The following is an 11958-nucleotide window of genomic DNA, read 5'->3' as shown; positions in this document are numbered from 1 at the left end:
CCCGGTGACTGACACCAGCTGGTTTGAGCACAGCGCCCAGGTGAGTAACTCTAAGATAGTCTTTCTGAACCAAGCGCCAACTCATCCCCTGGAGACTGAACTCTTACGGGAGAAAATGCGATTCCTGTGGGAATGGACCCCCCTGCCCCCCGCTCCTGGGCATCCAATGCCTTCACGCCAACTCCTGCTGGAAGCCTGAGGCAGGGAGAGGCGGCAGCCGACCTGACCCACCACCCAACAGACACGGGAGGCACAGGCCCCCACAGGACGCGGCAGCCACTGGTCGGGCTCCGCCCGGGCCAGACCCGGCCGCAAGCTGGAGACGCAGAGGAAGAGCAGGGAAGGAAACAGCCAGGGACCAGGCCACGGCGTGATCTCTGTTCCACAGCCAGACCCCTAACCTGCCAGGAACCAGGTTTCACAATGGGCTCCCTGCGCCTCCACGCTCACCGCTTTAGAAGGTTAAAGAAAGCAGCTCTAAGGCTGTGGTCACTGCTTTAGGTGGAGAAAAGGTCATGCAGGATTCGTGTGGCGTTAGCCTCACTGAAGGATCGATGGTTCTTAAATTCGTGACTGCCTTCTGATGACATCCCGAGCTTCTAACTCCGCCCGCCATGCCAGCTAATGGGACCTTCTTTCTAAAGCATTTTAGCGGGAATACGATGCTTCTCCACCCCCCTCCCCCACCTCACAACGGCTCCAAGTCAGAAAGGAGGACGCAGGAGAGCCCCGTGGGCAAGCTTACGGGCACTGAGCACCAGACGGGAGAGTGCCTAGGCCTGACCCCCACCTCCTATGAGAACCGAGATGTTGGCTCCAGTTCCTGGGGATCCCTAGGCCGACCGGCTCAGGGAGCGCCCGGCTGCTCCTGCTGTTAGAGAGATCCGTGTGGGGTCGGCAGGCGGAGGGAGGGAGAGCGAGCAGGCGTGGTGTCTACAGGTATGTTTATTCATGCCAGCAAGGGCACGGCACTTCTAGATACTGTCCTTCGTCCCCATCTACCAGCCAACGGTCCCCCGCTGCACCCTCGGCTCAGCTGCTAGTGATGACCATGAGCAGGCGTGGGACTCGAACCTTTGGAAAGAAGCACAACAGACACAGTTAGGAAGAGCAAGCAGAGTGCAGTTTACCGTGTCAGCCTCAACAAGCCGGGAAGTGTAAGCATGTCCCATCGTATGAAGAGGCTGTCTCTACACGGGCCGCCCATGCGTGCACGCAGCTCAATCGCAGGCAGCCCGGGGCGTGCAGGGCTCAGATGACAGCGTTTCACTGTCACTCGGGAAGCAACGTGAAGACCTGCCCAGCACCAGGGCTCCCCTCACACACCGACCGGGCGGGGTGCTCCCAGCAACGGGGGCTTCCCTACGGGGGCGCCAGCTCCCTGCCTGTCCACGCTCCCTCCTGCTGCACACGGTGAGCGCCGCCTCTAACATCAGACCCCGAGAAGCAGGCTTCACCTGCGCGAGCCCCCATCGCACCCTCTCCGTTCCCTTCAGGCCCTGACTCCCTCCCCAGTCCGGTGGGGCTCTCATTCCACCCACTGAAAAAGCAAACACCTTACCTTTCAGAGCTTTAGCTCTTTTATCTGAAAGAAAAGAAAGAGAAAGCGATCAGTGCTTTACAAAGGCCCGGGGCCAGTTCACTGCGGGACCAGCACGTGGCGGGGAGGTCACGGCCTGGGCAGAGCCGACAGGGAGCTCTCAGAATCGGCACCCCGCCTCACAGCCGAGGGGGCCCCGCCTCACAGCCGAGGGGGCCCCGCCTCACAGCTGAGGGGAGCCCCCGCCTCACAGCCAAGGGGAGCCCCGTCTCACAGCCGAGGGAGCCCTGCCTCACAGCCGAGGGGAGCCCCGTCTCACAGCCGAGGGGAGCCCCGTCTCACAGCCGAGGGGAGCCCCGTCTCACAGCCGAGGGAGCCCTGCCTCACAGCCGAGGGGAGCCCCGGCCACAGAGGCGCTCTGGGCGGTGATGGCGTGTCCGCGTGGCAGGGCTCTCCATCCTCCACCACCCCCCAAGCCCTCGTCTTGCAACTGAACGTTTCCTCCTGTTTCTCCTCTTTGAACCAATCGCTGTCAGTGCGTGATGGGGCCCCACCTCTGCTCCTCTGACAACGAGATGGTCACCCTGCTGTGACTTTTAGCATGAAAACATTCCAAACACTCAATGGAAAAGGAGCAATAAAACACTGTGTACCAGGACTTCACCCCCAATAGTCAGTCTGCATTTCTTAAAGCTAAGGTTCCCTCCTATGCATTCGAAACACCACGGGCACCTAAGGAGAGTCAGTTCCCTGACGGCCACGTCTATTCCAATTTCCCCAAACAGCTCCCGGCCGCCGTGCTCCCCACATTGTCACGGAGGCCCGGTGGGTCCCAATGGTCACTCCCGGTAAGAACTGCAGCCCGAGGACACTCACCCGCGCTGCGGATCTTGTAGATGATGAGGCTCATCAGCCCCATGCCCACCCAGATCTCCTGGTAGACCTGCGTGTAGTAGGGCTTCATGGGGGCCCACACATTCCTCACGAGGCTCTGAAACATCTGGAAAGGAAGCAGCGAGAACTAGTGACACGACCATGGTTTCAAACGGAAACGGCAGGAGACTTCCGTCTACTCATGCAGTTCATTCACCCTCTTTCCCATGACTCATCAGGGATCTGCTGATGCCAGATGCCCCCTCCACTGCTCCCCCCGCCCCACAGGCCCCTGCTCTCGGCTCTGACCTGCACCTCCCCCAACGCCCGACCTGGGCCAGCGCAGCTCCGTCAGGCACCCTCATTCCTCCAGCCTGCGCCATCCTGCAGTGTCAGCATGTCCCCCCAGGGCTGCCCTCCACGGATGTCCTGCCCCGATCACACACCACCTTTACAACTTCAAATTGAGAACTAGTGTTTGCATCATCATGCTGAGAGCAGTTGGCATTTAAAAAATATATTTTTATTGACTTCAGAGAGGAAGGGAAAGGGAGAGAGATAGAAACATCAATGATAAGAGAGAATCATGGGTTGGCTGCGTCCTGCACGCCCCACACTAGAGGCCAAGCCCGCAACCTGGGCATGTGCCCTGACCGGGGATCGAACCATGACCTCCTGGTTCATGGGTCGATGCTCAACCACTGAGCCACATGGGCCGGGCAGAACTGTTGGCATTCAAAGCAGAACAAGAACATGGTCAAGGCAGGACGACTTCCCGTGAGAACAACACCCAGGCCGGGTACACAGCAACAGCTGCAACTCAGTGCTCGCTCTTCAAGTGTCAGCTGCACGGAGGTTTAACTGACATAACATAACATTGTAAAGATATTTAAAGTGTACATCGTTGTCCTAACCAGTTTGGCTCAGTGGATAGAGCGTCGGCCTGTGGACTCAAGGGTCCCAGGTTCGATTCCGGTCAAGGGCATGTACCTGGGTTGCGGGCACATCCCCAGTGGGGAGTGTGTAGGAGGCAGCTGATCGATGTTTCTCTCTCATCGATGTTCCTAACTCTCTATCCCTCTCCCTTCCTCTCTGTAAAAAATCACCCCCTCCCTCCTTCTGTCTTTCTCCCCCTTCCTTTCTCTCTAAAAACAGGAAAACATATCCTCAGGTGAGAATAAAAAATAAAAACTAACTGGCCCTGGCGGGTGTGGCTCGGTTGGTTGGAGCCTCATCCCGTACATCAAAAGGTGGAGGGTTCGATTCCCAGTCAGGGCACATCCTCAGGTTTCGGGTCCCCTCCCGTCCGGATGTAAATTGTAAAAAATTTAAAAAATATATATATTTTAAAGTGTACATCGTGGCGGTGGCTTCATACACGTATCCGTTGTGAAAGGATTTCCCCCGTGTAGTTAGTTAAAACATCCATCACCTCATGTTTTCTTTTGGTGAGACCTTTAAGTTCCATTCTCAGCAAATTTCAATTAGACAATAAAAAACGGTGTTAACTAGGGTCGCAATGCTTTATATGTACCCCAGTCTCCAAGTCCATTGCTACATACAAAGCAGGCAGCTTAAGACAGGTCACTTCCTAAGAGTGCAATGATGACAACTTACTTCATGAATAATGGCTGGATCTGATGGACAGAGCCATCCGTTTCTGAACTTACACAGTGCACTTCCATGTGCAGGTCTCGAAGGAACGCTTCGATGGCGTTTATAATTTACTACAGACTCTGAATGAGCCCCCCCCACTTTCACTTGAACCAGTTTTGTGACAGCGCTGGCCGCGGGCTCTCAAAGGAGAGCGTCATCCCCGCACACCACAAGGCTGCGGCCATCTCCGGTCGGGGTGTACGGGAAGCAACCGATCGATGTTTCTCTCTACCCCCCCCACCCCCCGGCCGCCTCTCTAAAAATCAACAAAACCCATCCTCAGGTGAGCCCTGTAGAAACAGCTGGTCTACTGCCTACAGTCATTCAAGCCACCGCCAGGGACCACGGCCCTCGTCCTTCCTCTTTTACTTGTAAAGGCTACTTTGGCACCATTGGTGCTGCGGCCTCACCCCCACTCCGACCTCCTCTCCCCTCCCCTCGCTGCAGAGCTGTCCTCCTCGTTTCCCCTGGTCTCCGCACGGACACCTGCACCGCGGGGTCGCTGTTCACCCGGCAAACGTGAGCTGAGCATGGACTAGGCGGCCGGGTATGCGCCCAGACCCCAGGCCAGACGGAGCTTGGGGGGTGGAGGACTGGGAAGGCCACTGTGCCGCCCAGGTTCTATCCCTGGCCCTGCCTCTCCAGCTGAGCCAGACGGCCTGTTTCCTCACCTGTAAGGCAGGGTGAACAGCACCCACCTCAAAGGGTGTGCAGACGAGCTACCCTGCGCCAGGGGCTCAGCGCCGGGTGTCCTATGTCGAGTGTTTGTTATACCAAATACCACGGTGGCCTAGGGAAGGGCCTGGAGGCGCGGCACAGAGCTCAGCTTTTATCCCAAAAACGTAACGCACATTTCACAGCGTCACCACCTGCTCCCCACCTTATCCCTCCCCACTCCCCAGTCCCACACGTGGGCCTGGAGAAGGCAGCCTGTCCTCAGCCAGCCCTGCTGCTCGTTACCCCCGAGGACCTGCCCCAGGCCCGGCTGCCAGCCCTCTCGAGAGGACCGAACCTCGGAGGAATGGGCCGTGGCCTTCCCCTGGAGCCCTCCACCACCTCCTGTCCTCCACCCTGCCACTGAAGATGGCTCCGTCAGAATGAAGGTTCCACGAACCCCAACAACCTTGACTGGGAAGGGTGCCCGAGGGGCAGCCTCGCCTCCTGCACCCCGCGGGGGGGGGGGGGGGGTGCCAGGGCCACGGGGCAGAACCTGGAACCCCGGGTTCTGTTGGACCAGCTGCCTGCTCTCTCCCGACTTCAGAAGTTCCCTTTCTGAGAAGCAGGGAGCCCTCCTCCTGCCCCCCAGGTGCTCCCCGGAATTCGAGGAGATGTGAAACCGGGGTGGTGCCTGGTGTGGCGTAAAACTCAGGGAGTGGCCTGAGCAGTAGCAGCAGAAAGGCTGCGGACACCCAGCCACAGGGCAGAGAGGACGCCCTCGGCCAGGCCCTCCGAGCGGGGCCAGAGGAGGGTCTGGAGGCTGCACAGGAGGTAAGAGGGACCCAAGAACCGCTAGTCACCCCGACATTCAGCTCAGGGCCCAGGTGCCCCGCATCGTCTTCTCACCTAGTTACCTGGGACTGCCCCCTGTACACGGCCAACTCTTACCTTCCCCGCAACCTTCCTTTTTTTTTTTTTAACGTTTTCATTTATTTCAGAGGAGAGAGGTAGAAACATCGATGAGAAAGAATGACTGGCCGGCTGCCTCCCGCACGCCCCGCCCTGGGGATGGAGCCTGCAACCCAGGCGCCCTGATGGACGCTCGACCACTGGGCCGCACCAGCCAGGAGCCCCGACTTTCCTTTCACCCCGAGTTGCCACATTTGGCTGGACAGCTGACATGTCCTCAACATTTAATGGCGAGACCCTCCCCCCTTTCGCTGCCGGAGCCACCGTCCCCCCGCACTCCCCAGCCCCGTGGGCGGGCCTCCCAGCACCTGCCTTCCGAGGCCCGTCCTCCGCAAAGGTCAGAGGGTGTCCGCCGAGGCCGTGCACCCCGAGGCCGTGCACCCCACAGAGGCTTCAGCGCAGCCGCAGCGGCCACTCCCTCCCTCGCCGCGGCGGCCAGACCCGGGCGCGCAGGCTCCGGTTCATACAGCCCAAGCGTCGCCCCTGGACCCCGCTTCGCTCCCCCACGTCAGAGGCGCAGTGCAGCTCGGGGACAAGTGTGCGCGGGGAGCTGAGGGGTGCGGGGAGGACGCACTGCAGGCGGGTTCAGGTTCTCGGCTGGGGCTCCGGCTCCATCACTAGCCCGCGGCGCGACCTCGGCTCCCGTGACCTCGGCTCGCGGCGGGAACCCACTCGGCGAGGGCGCTCGTCCAAGAGGGAGAGGGGGCGATGGGGCTCCCACTCACCCCTACCCCTCTCGGGGCCATCCGCCCTCCAGCTTCGGGGGGCCGGGCTGGCTCCAGCTTCGCGTCGGGCGGGGGGAAGCGCAGGGGGCTGGAGCCCGGGCCGACAAGGCCGGCGGGGGGTCGAGGCCGGCTTGAGTCTGGGGGAGGGGTCCCGACATCGCCGCCCCGTCTCTTCACGGGGGCACCACTGGGCCCGGACCGCCTGCCAGCCTCGGCCCGTCCTCCACGGTCGCGGCTGTTCCGTACCAAGTACCGGACCCCGGTCCCCGCACTCACCACGCCGCAGGACGAACGGCTCGGTGAGCCCCCACCCGCACAGACAGCTACTCGGGAAGGTCACCGAAAGCGCAGGCGCCGTTAGGGCCTGCCGGGAAGGCGGAAGGAGCGGCGCCCCAGAGCCAGAGCGCGTCCCATGGAGAACCTGTGCACCACAGCGCCCCAAGCGGCCGCGCCGAGGCTGCAGCTTAGAGGCGCAGCGCCGGGGAGGGGAGGGGAGGGGAGGGACGGGGCGGGTGGCGTGGGGCTGCGGTGTCATAATAAGCTGACGAACTGTGTGCATTTGTCCCCGACGCGGGACTCAGTGCGAAAACCGGAAAGGGCCTGGACAGAGCGAACGGGTTGGTCAACCTGCAAAGGGGACCGTCTTTCCTTGCTGTTGAAGCCCGGGAAGTCGAGTGTCCGGTCTCTGCGGCTTTCCTGCCATTTCTCTTTGTATTAACATGTGTGCCCCGCATGCACGTGTGCACCTGTTCTGTCCGTAGTGATTCCACGCAAGAGCCACTGTAGACACGCACCGGGCTCCAGCACTGGACCCAACAGACACAGCCTTCAAAAAGCGCCACCTCCCTGGGCAAGGAGACGAAACCAAGACTGGAAATTTCAGCAGAAGATTGTAACCAGTGAAACAAAAAGAAAACCACTTACGGGATCTGAAAAAGCCGAAGAGGAATGGGATGTGTTTGGCAGCGGGTTAGATTGTTGAAGACTTACCCGAATTGGAAGACAGAAGAAACCATTCAGGAACGGAGCGACAAGCGTTCAGAGAGAGGGTGCAGCGAGGGAGGCGTCAGATGTGCAGCTGGAGTCTTAGAGGGAAATGAGAGACGGGGCAGGAACATCCGGAGACAGATGGCGGAGACATTTCCAGGAGGGACGGAAGAAAATCACAGCACAGACTCAAAAGGCCTGATGGAGACCAAGCAGGCGGGCACAGGAAAATAAACGGATGCCTCGAAACCTGAAAACAAAACCATGGAAAACTGAAAACAACTGCCAACCTGGAGTTCAGTGCATAAGGAAGCTAACATTTAGTGAATACGGTGAAGTGATATTTCAGACAAACCAAGACAGGGAATAATCACCAGTAGATCCACATTAAAAAAAAAAAGTCAACAGTTCATTGTTCAGGCAGAAGGAAATGAGCGCCCAGGGAAGGATGGGATGGGGGGGCGGGGGCCAGGGCCTGCTTCCAGAAGAAGACCACTACAACAGTTCTCAACCTGTGGGTCTCCACCCCTTTGGCAGTCAAACAACCCTTTCACAGGGGTTGCCTAAGACCATCCTGCATATCAGATATTTACGATTCATAACAGTAGCAACATTACAGTTATGAAGTAGCAACGAAAATAATTTTTAAAAAAATATTGATTTTTTACAGAGAAGAAGGGAGAGGGAATAGAGAGTTAAAAATATCGATGAGAGAGAAGCCGGTCAGCTGCCTCCTGCACACTCCCTACATGTGCCCGAAACCAAGGTACATGCCCTTGACCGGAATCGAACCTGGGACCCCTCAGTCCGCAGGCCGACGCTCAATCCACTGAGCCAAACCGGGTTAGGATGCAATGAAAATAATTTTATGGTTGGGTCACAACATAAAGGAACTGTATTTAAAGGGCCAGAAGGTTGAGACCACTGGCTTAGAACCACACGAAGCTGCGTGCAAAACCTGAAGGCTGGCCATTCTAGGGAGTGGCTCTCAGAGTACGGTTTGGGGGTTTCTGAGCCCCTCCTGGGGGTCAAACCTGTTTCGTCGCAATGGGAGGATGCGAATGTCCCTTTTCACTGGCGTTCTCTCACCAGGGGAAGGAGGAGTCTTCCAGAGGCTGCGTGACTTGTGATGTCACAAGAGCATGACATCAGGTATGAGCCCAGCTGCCTCCCAGCACGGCCACAGTAAGATCATTGGCAATGTGAACGTGTCACTCTTCTCCCACAGGAAAAATAACATTTTAGTTACTTTTCATAAAAAATATTCGTTTACCATCACACGGCTTTATTTTTCGTAAGTTTTTAAAAAAATTAATCTTAGAGAGAGGAAGGGGGAGGGGAGAGAGAGAAATCGATCCATCAGTCGCCTCCTGCAGGCACCCGGACGGGAGGGGACCCGAAACCTGAGGATGTGCCCTGACTGGGAATCGAACCCTCCACCTTTTGATGTACGGGATAAGGCTCCAACCAACCGAGCCACACCCGCCAGGGCCAGTTATTTTTATTTTTTATTCTCATCTGAGGATATGATTTCCTGGTTTTAGAGAGAAAGGAAGGGGGAGAAAGACAGAAGGAGGGAGGGAGGGAAGGAGGGAGGTGGTGAGAGAAGCATCAATGTGAGAGAAAAGCATCCATGTGAGAGAGAAACATTGGTCCATTCGTTGCCTCCCATACCTGCCCCAACTGGGACCAAAGGTGCAACCCAGGCCTGTGCCCTGACTGGGAATCGAACCTGCGACTTTTCGGTGCATGGGACGACTCTCCAACCTACTGAGCCACACCGGCCAGTTATTGTTCAGAGTGTAAAGGAGCCCTGAGGTGAGGACCAGGTCTGAGAACCACTCTCTCGGAAAAAGAGTGTTTGAGACCTATAATGAGTTAGAAAGCTGCCGAGGGCAACACACATTTAGGGGGAACTTGAAGAGCATCGTTGTAAGCTATTTCAAGACAAAGCTTTTGAACTTCAAACCTGACTGGAGATCAACAGATTTTTAATGTCTTTAGTTGCAAATCCAACACATCTTCAAACACAACAGTGTTGAAAGAACCGGCCAACCCAGCAGATTCACTCAAAGTGCAGATGCGGCATTTCGTGGTTGAGAAGGTCAGCAGAGACGTGAAGGCACTTTGACCTTGGCTTCTGCAGCTTGAGGGAGTGGGCTGCTTCGTGCATCGGCGGCACTGGGATTGCTGTCGGCTGTTTTCCCTTTGGGCTGCTCTGGGAACGAAAATACGCAAACCCTCCAAGGCCTGCAGTCTCCATTGGCCTGTGAAGTTCCGTGTCCCCAGCCAAACATCATGCCATTGGAGGCTGCAGTATTTGGAATAGAATACAAGGTCCGGATCTCGTAATATAGGTTAGTGGCGTGGCCAGGATTTGGGCCTGGGACTCCCAGCTCCGTGCTGAGTCAGGATAGTAAGAAGCTAGAAAATTCCTCGGCAAGCAGAATGGGGAGGTTGAGATAGCCGAACCAACTGGCCGAGTAATTTACAGCCAGATAACGAAGGTCACCTCCCTAGAGATGACACCTAGGCCTCAGTTGTATTTCAGCTCCAGGCCCAGAAAAGCAGCAAAACCAAGTGGGTCATATACCAGGACCAGCTGTGGTGACCAATGAACCGCCTGCTCTGGCGCTGACCAATCGGTGCAGACCACGACCCCGAAAGAGCGCACACGGAAAACAAGTGAATAGTTGGCTAAATCCTCCCGAGACCCCCTGAAAATTCTGGCCTGCAAGAGAGAGAGAGAGAAAACCCGCAAGACAAAGGGCCCAGAGCGCTCTCCCTCTGGGGAGCACACTGCACCATTCCCCCCCCGCTTCTCCCATGGGCGGGCACTCCCTAAACCAGGGGTCCTCAAACTTTTTAAACGGGGGGCCAGTTCACTGTCCCTCAGACTGTTGGAGGGCCGGACTATAGTTTAAAAAAAAACTATGAACAAATTCCTATGCACACTGCACATATCTTAATTTGGAAGTAACAAAACAAAACGGGAACAAATACAATATTTGTATTTGCATGTGGCCCGCGGGCCGTAGTTTGAGGACCCCTGCCCTAAACACTGAGGGACCCCGCGAGGCTAGCAACCCAGGAGCAATGGGCAGTGACAGCTCACTGGGCTCACCCCCGACCCTGTCTCCCAGGCCCCTCTCTCGACGTCCCCGGGAGCCAGAGCAGCCCAGCCCGGGCTCTCCTGTTGCTTCTCTGCTTGGCCCTTCCTGCTTTCACTGTCCTCAGCTTTCATAAACGTGCCCTCATGGTCACCTGGACTCCTGTTGTGAAATCCTTCCTGCACAAGGTCAGGAACCCACACACACCTGGCCGCCCGAGGCAGACCCGCTCAGGGCCTGGGGCCAGGTGCCCTGTCTGGTAACAGTGCCGTGCTGGGCACCAATAGGACAAGCCCGCCTACTCTGACTTCGGCTGCACTTTCTTTTTTAAACAATTAAAAAAAAAAGCTTTTGGTACTGTGGTTTTTAAAAAATATATATATTTAATTGATTTCTTACAGGGAGGAAGGGAGAGAAAGAGTTAGAAACATCGATCCGCTGCCTCCTGCACACCTCCACCTTCTGTCCTCCACCTTCCTCCACTCGTCCAGCGCGTGGCCGGGACCATGTCAGCAGCTCTGGGGTGTTAAGCGCCATCCACGTGCCGAGGACCCCCACACCTGTGCCCCTCACCACCTGTCCGGCTGTGGGCGGTCAGTGCAGCTGAGATGCGGGGGTAAAAGGAGGAAGGTGCATTCAGTTAGCTCTCCCCCCACAGAACTCCTTCCGGGTCCTCAACTCGGCCAGTGGGGCTGCCTGCCTTCGGGCCTTCACCACCTGCCCTTCCTCTGGGATCCTGAGTCCTCTCCCGTCCATGGGGCCTGGCTGTCCCGTAGGCGTCCTTCCTAACAGCCTTCCGTGACCTCCTCCCTGCTCCTCTCCCCCAGATCGGGTGCAAGGGGTCCCAGTGTCGCAGCCAGTTGTTGACCTCGGCACGACAACCACACTCCCTTCCCAGGCTTGCTTCCACCTGCGCCCCATCCCCGCGGCCCTGCACCGGGCCAGGCGCAAGCCTCCCTCAGAGACCCTCAGAGGGCGAGGCTGGGTCTGGCACATCCCGGTCCATTGACGCCTCTCCCCCCCCCCCTAGCCCCCGCCCCAGAGGGCCCTGGGGTCACATTACGCAGACTCCGGGTCACACTCAGGGAGCCGCGGACCTGGGAGCCGGGAGGGACCTGAAAGCCCAGCCTCTGGGTGGGGGCGGGGCGAGCCAAGCTCCCAGCAGGCCTAGCGTGGAAGGGCGTGGGTTGGAAGGCACAAGGCACGGGCACGTGGGCGCTGGTGCACTCTGATTGGAGGGCCTGGAGCAGGGCGGGGCCTTGGGGCACACTCTGATTGGAGGGCCTGGAGCAGGGCGGGGCCTTGGGGCACACTCTGATTGGAGGGCCTGGAGCAGGGCGGGGCCCGGAGCAGGGCGGGGCCTTGGGCACGACGCAGAGCCACGTTCCCAGGCAGTCGTCAGGCAGTTGAGGCGGCGCTGAGGCAGGCCGCGACCATGCTG

General features: G+C 57.9%; 1 protein-coding gene across 1 annotated transcript; it reads right to left on the bottom strand.

Moving 5' to 3' along the window:
* Window positions 1-927: 927 nt before the first annotated feature.
* On the bottom strand, window positions 928-2574 carry ATP5MPL (ATP synthase membrane subunit 6.8PL). The gene is made up of 3 exons (XM_023748415.1): window positions 2417-2574; window positions 1562-1585; window positions 928-1074 (listed from the first exon to the last, which is right to left on the bottom strand). Exons 1-3 carry the CDS (start codon window positions 2538-2540, stop codon window positions 1040-1042), a joined length of 183 nt encoding a protein of 60 aa, XP_023604183.1. The 5' UTR covers window positions 2541-2574; the 3' UTR covers window positions 928-1039.
* Window positions 2575-11958: the final 9384 nt, after the last annotated feature.

This window comes from Myotis lucifugus, unplaced genomic scaffold (assembly GCF_000147115.1).
Source record: "Myotis lucifugus unplaced genomic scaffold, Myoluc2.0 scaffold_1374, whole genome shotgun sequence".
NCBI classification, from domain to species: domain Eukaryota; kingdom Metazoa; phylum Chordata; class Mammalia; order Chiroptera; family Vespertilionidae; genus Myotis; species Myotis lucifugus.
This window is presented reverse-complemented; position numbering and strand designations above follow the sequence as displayed.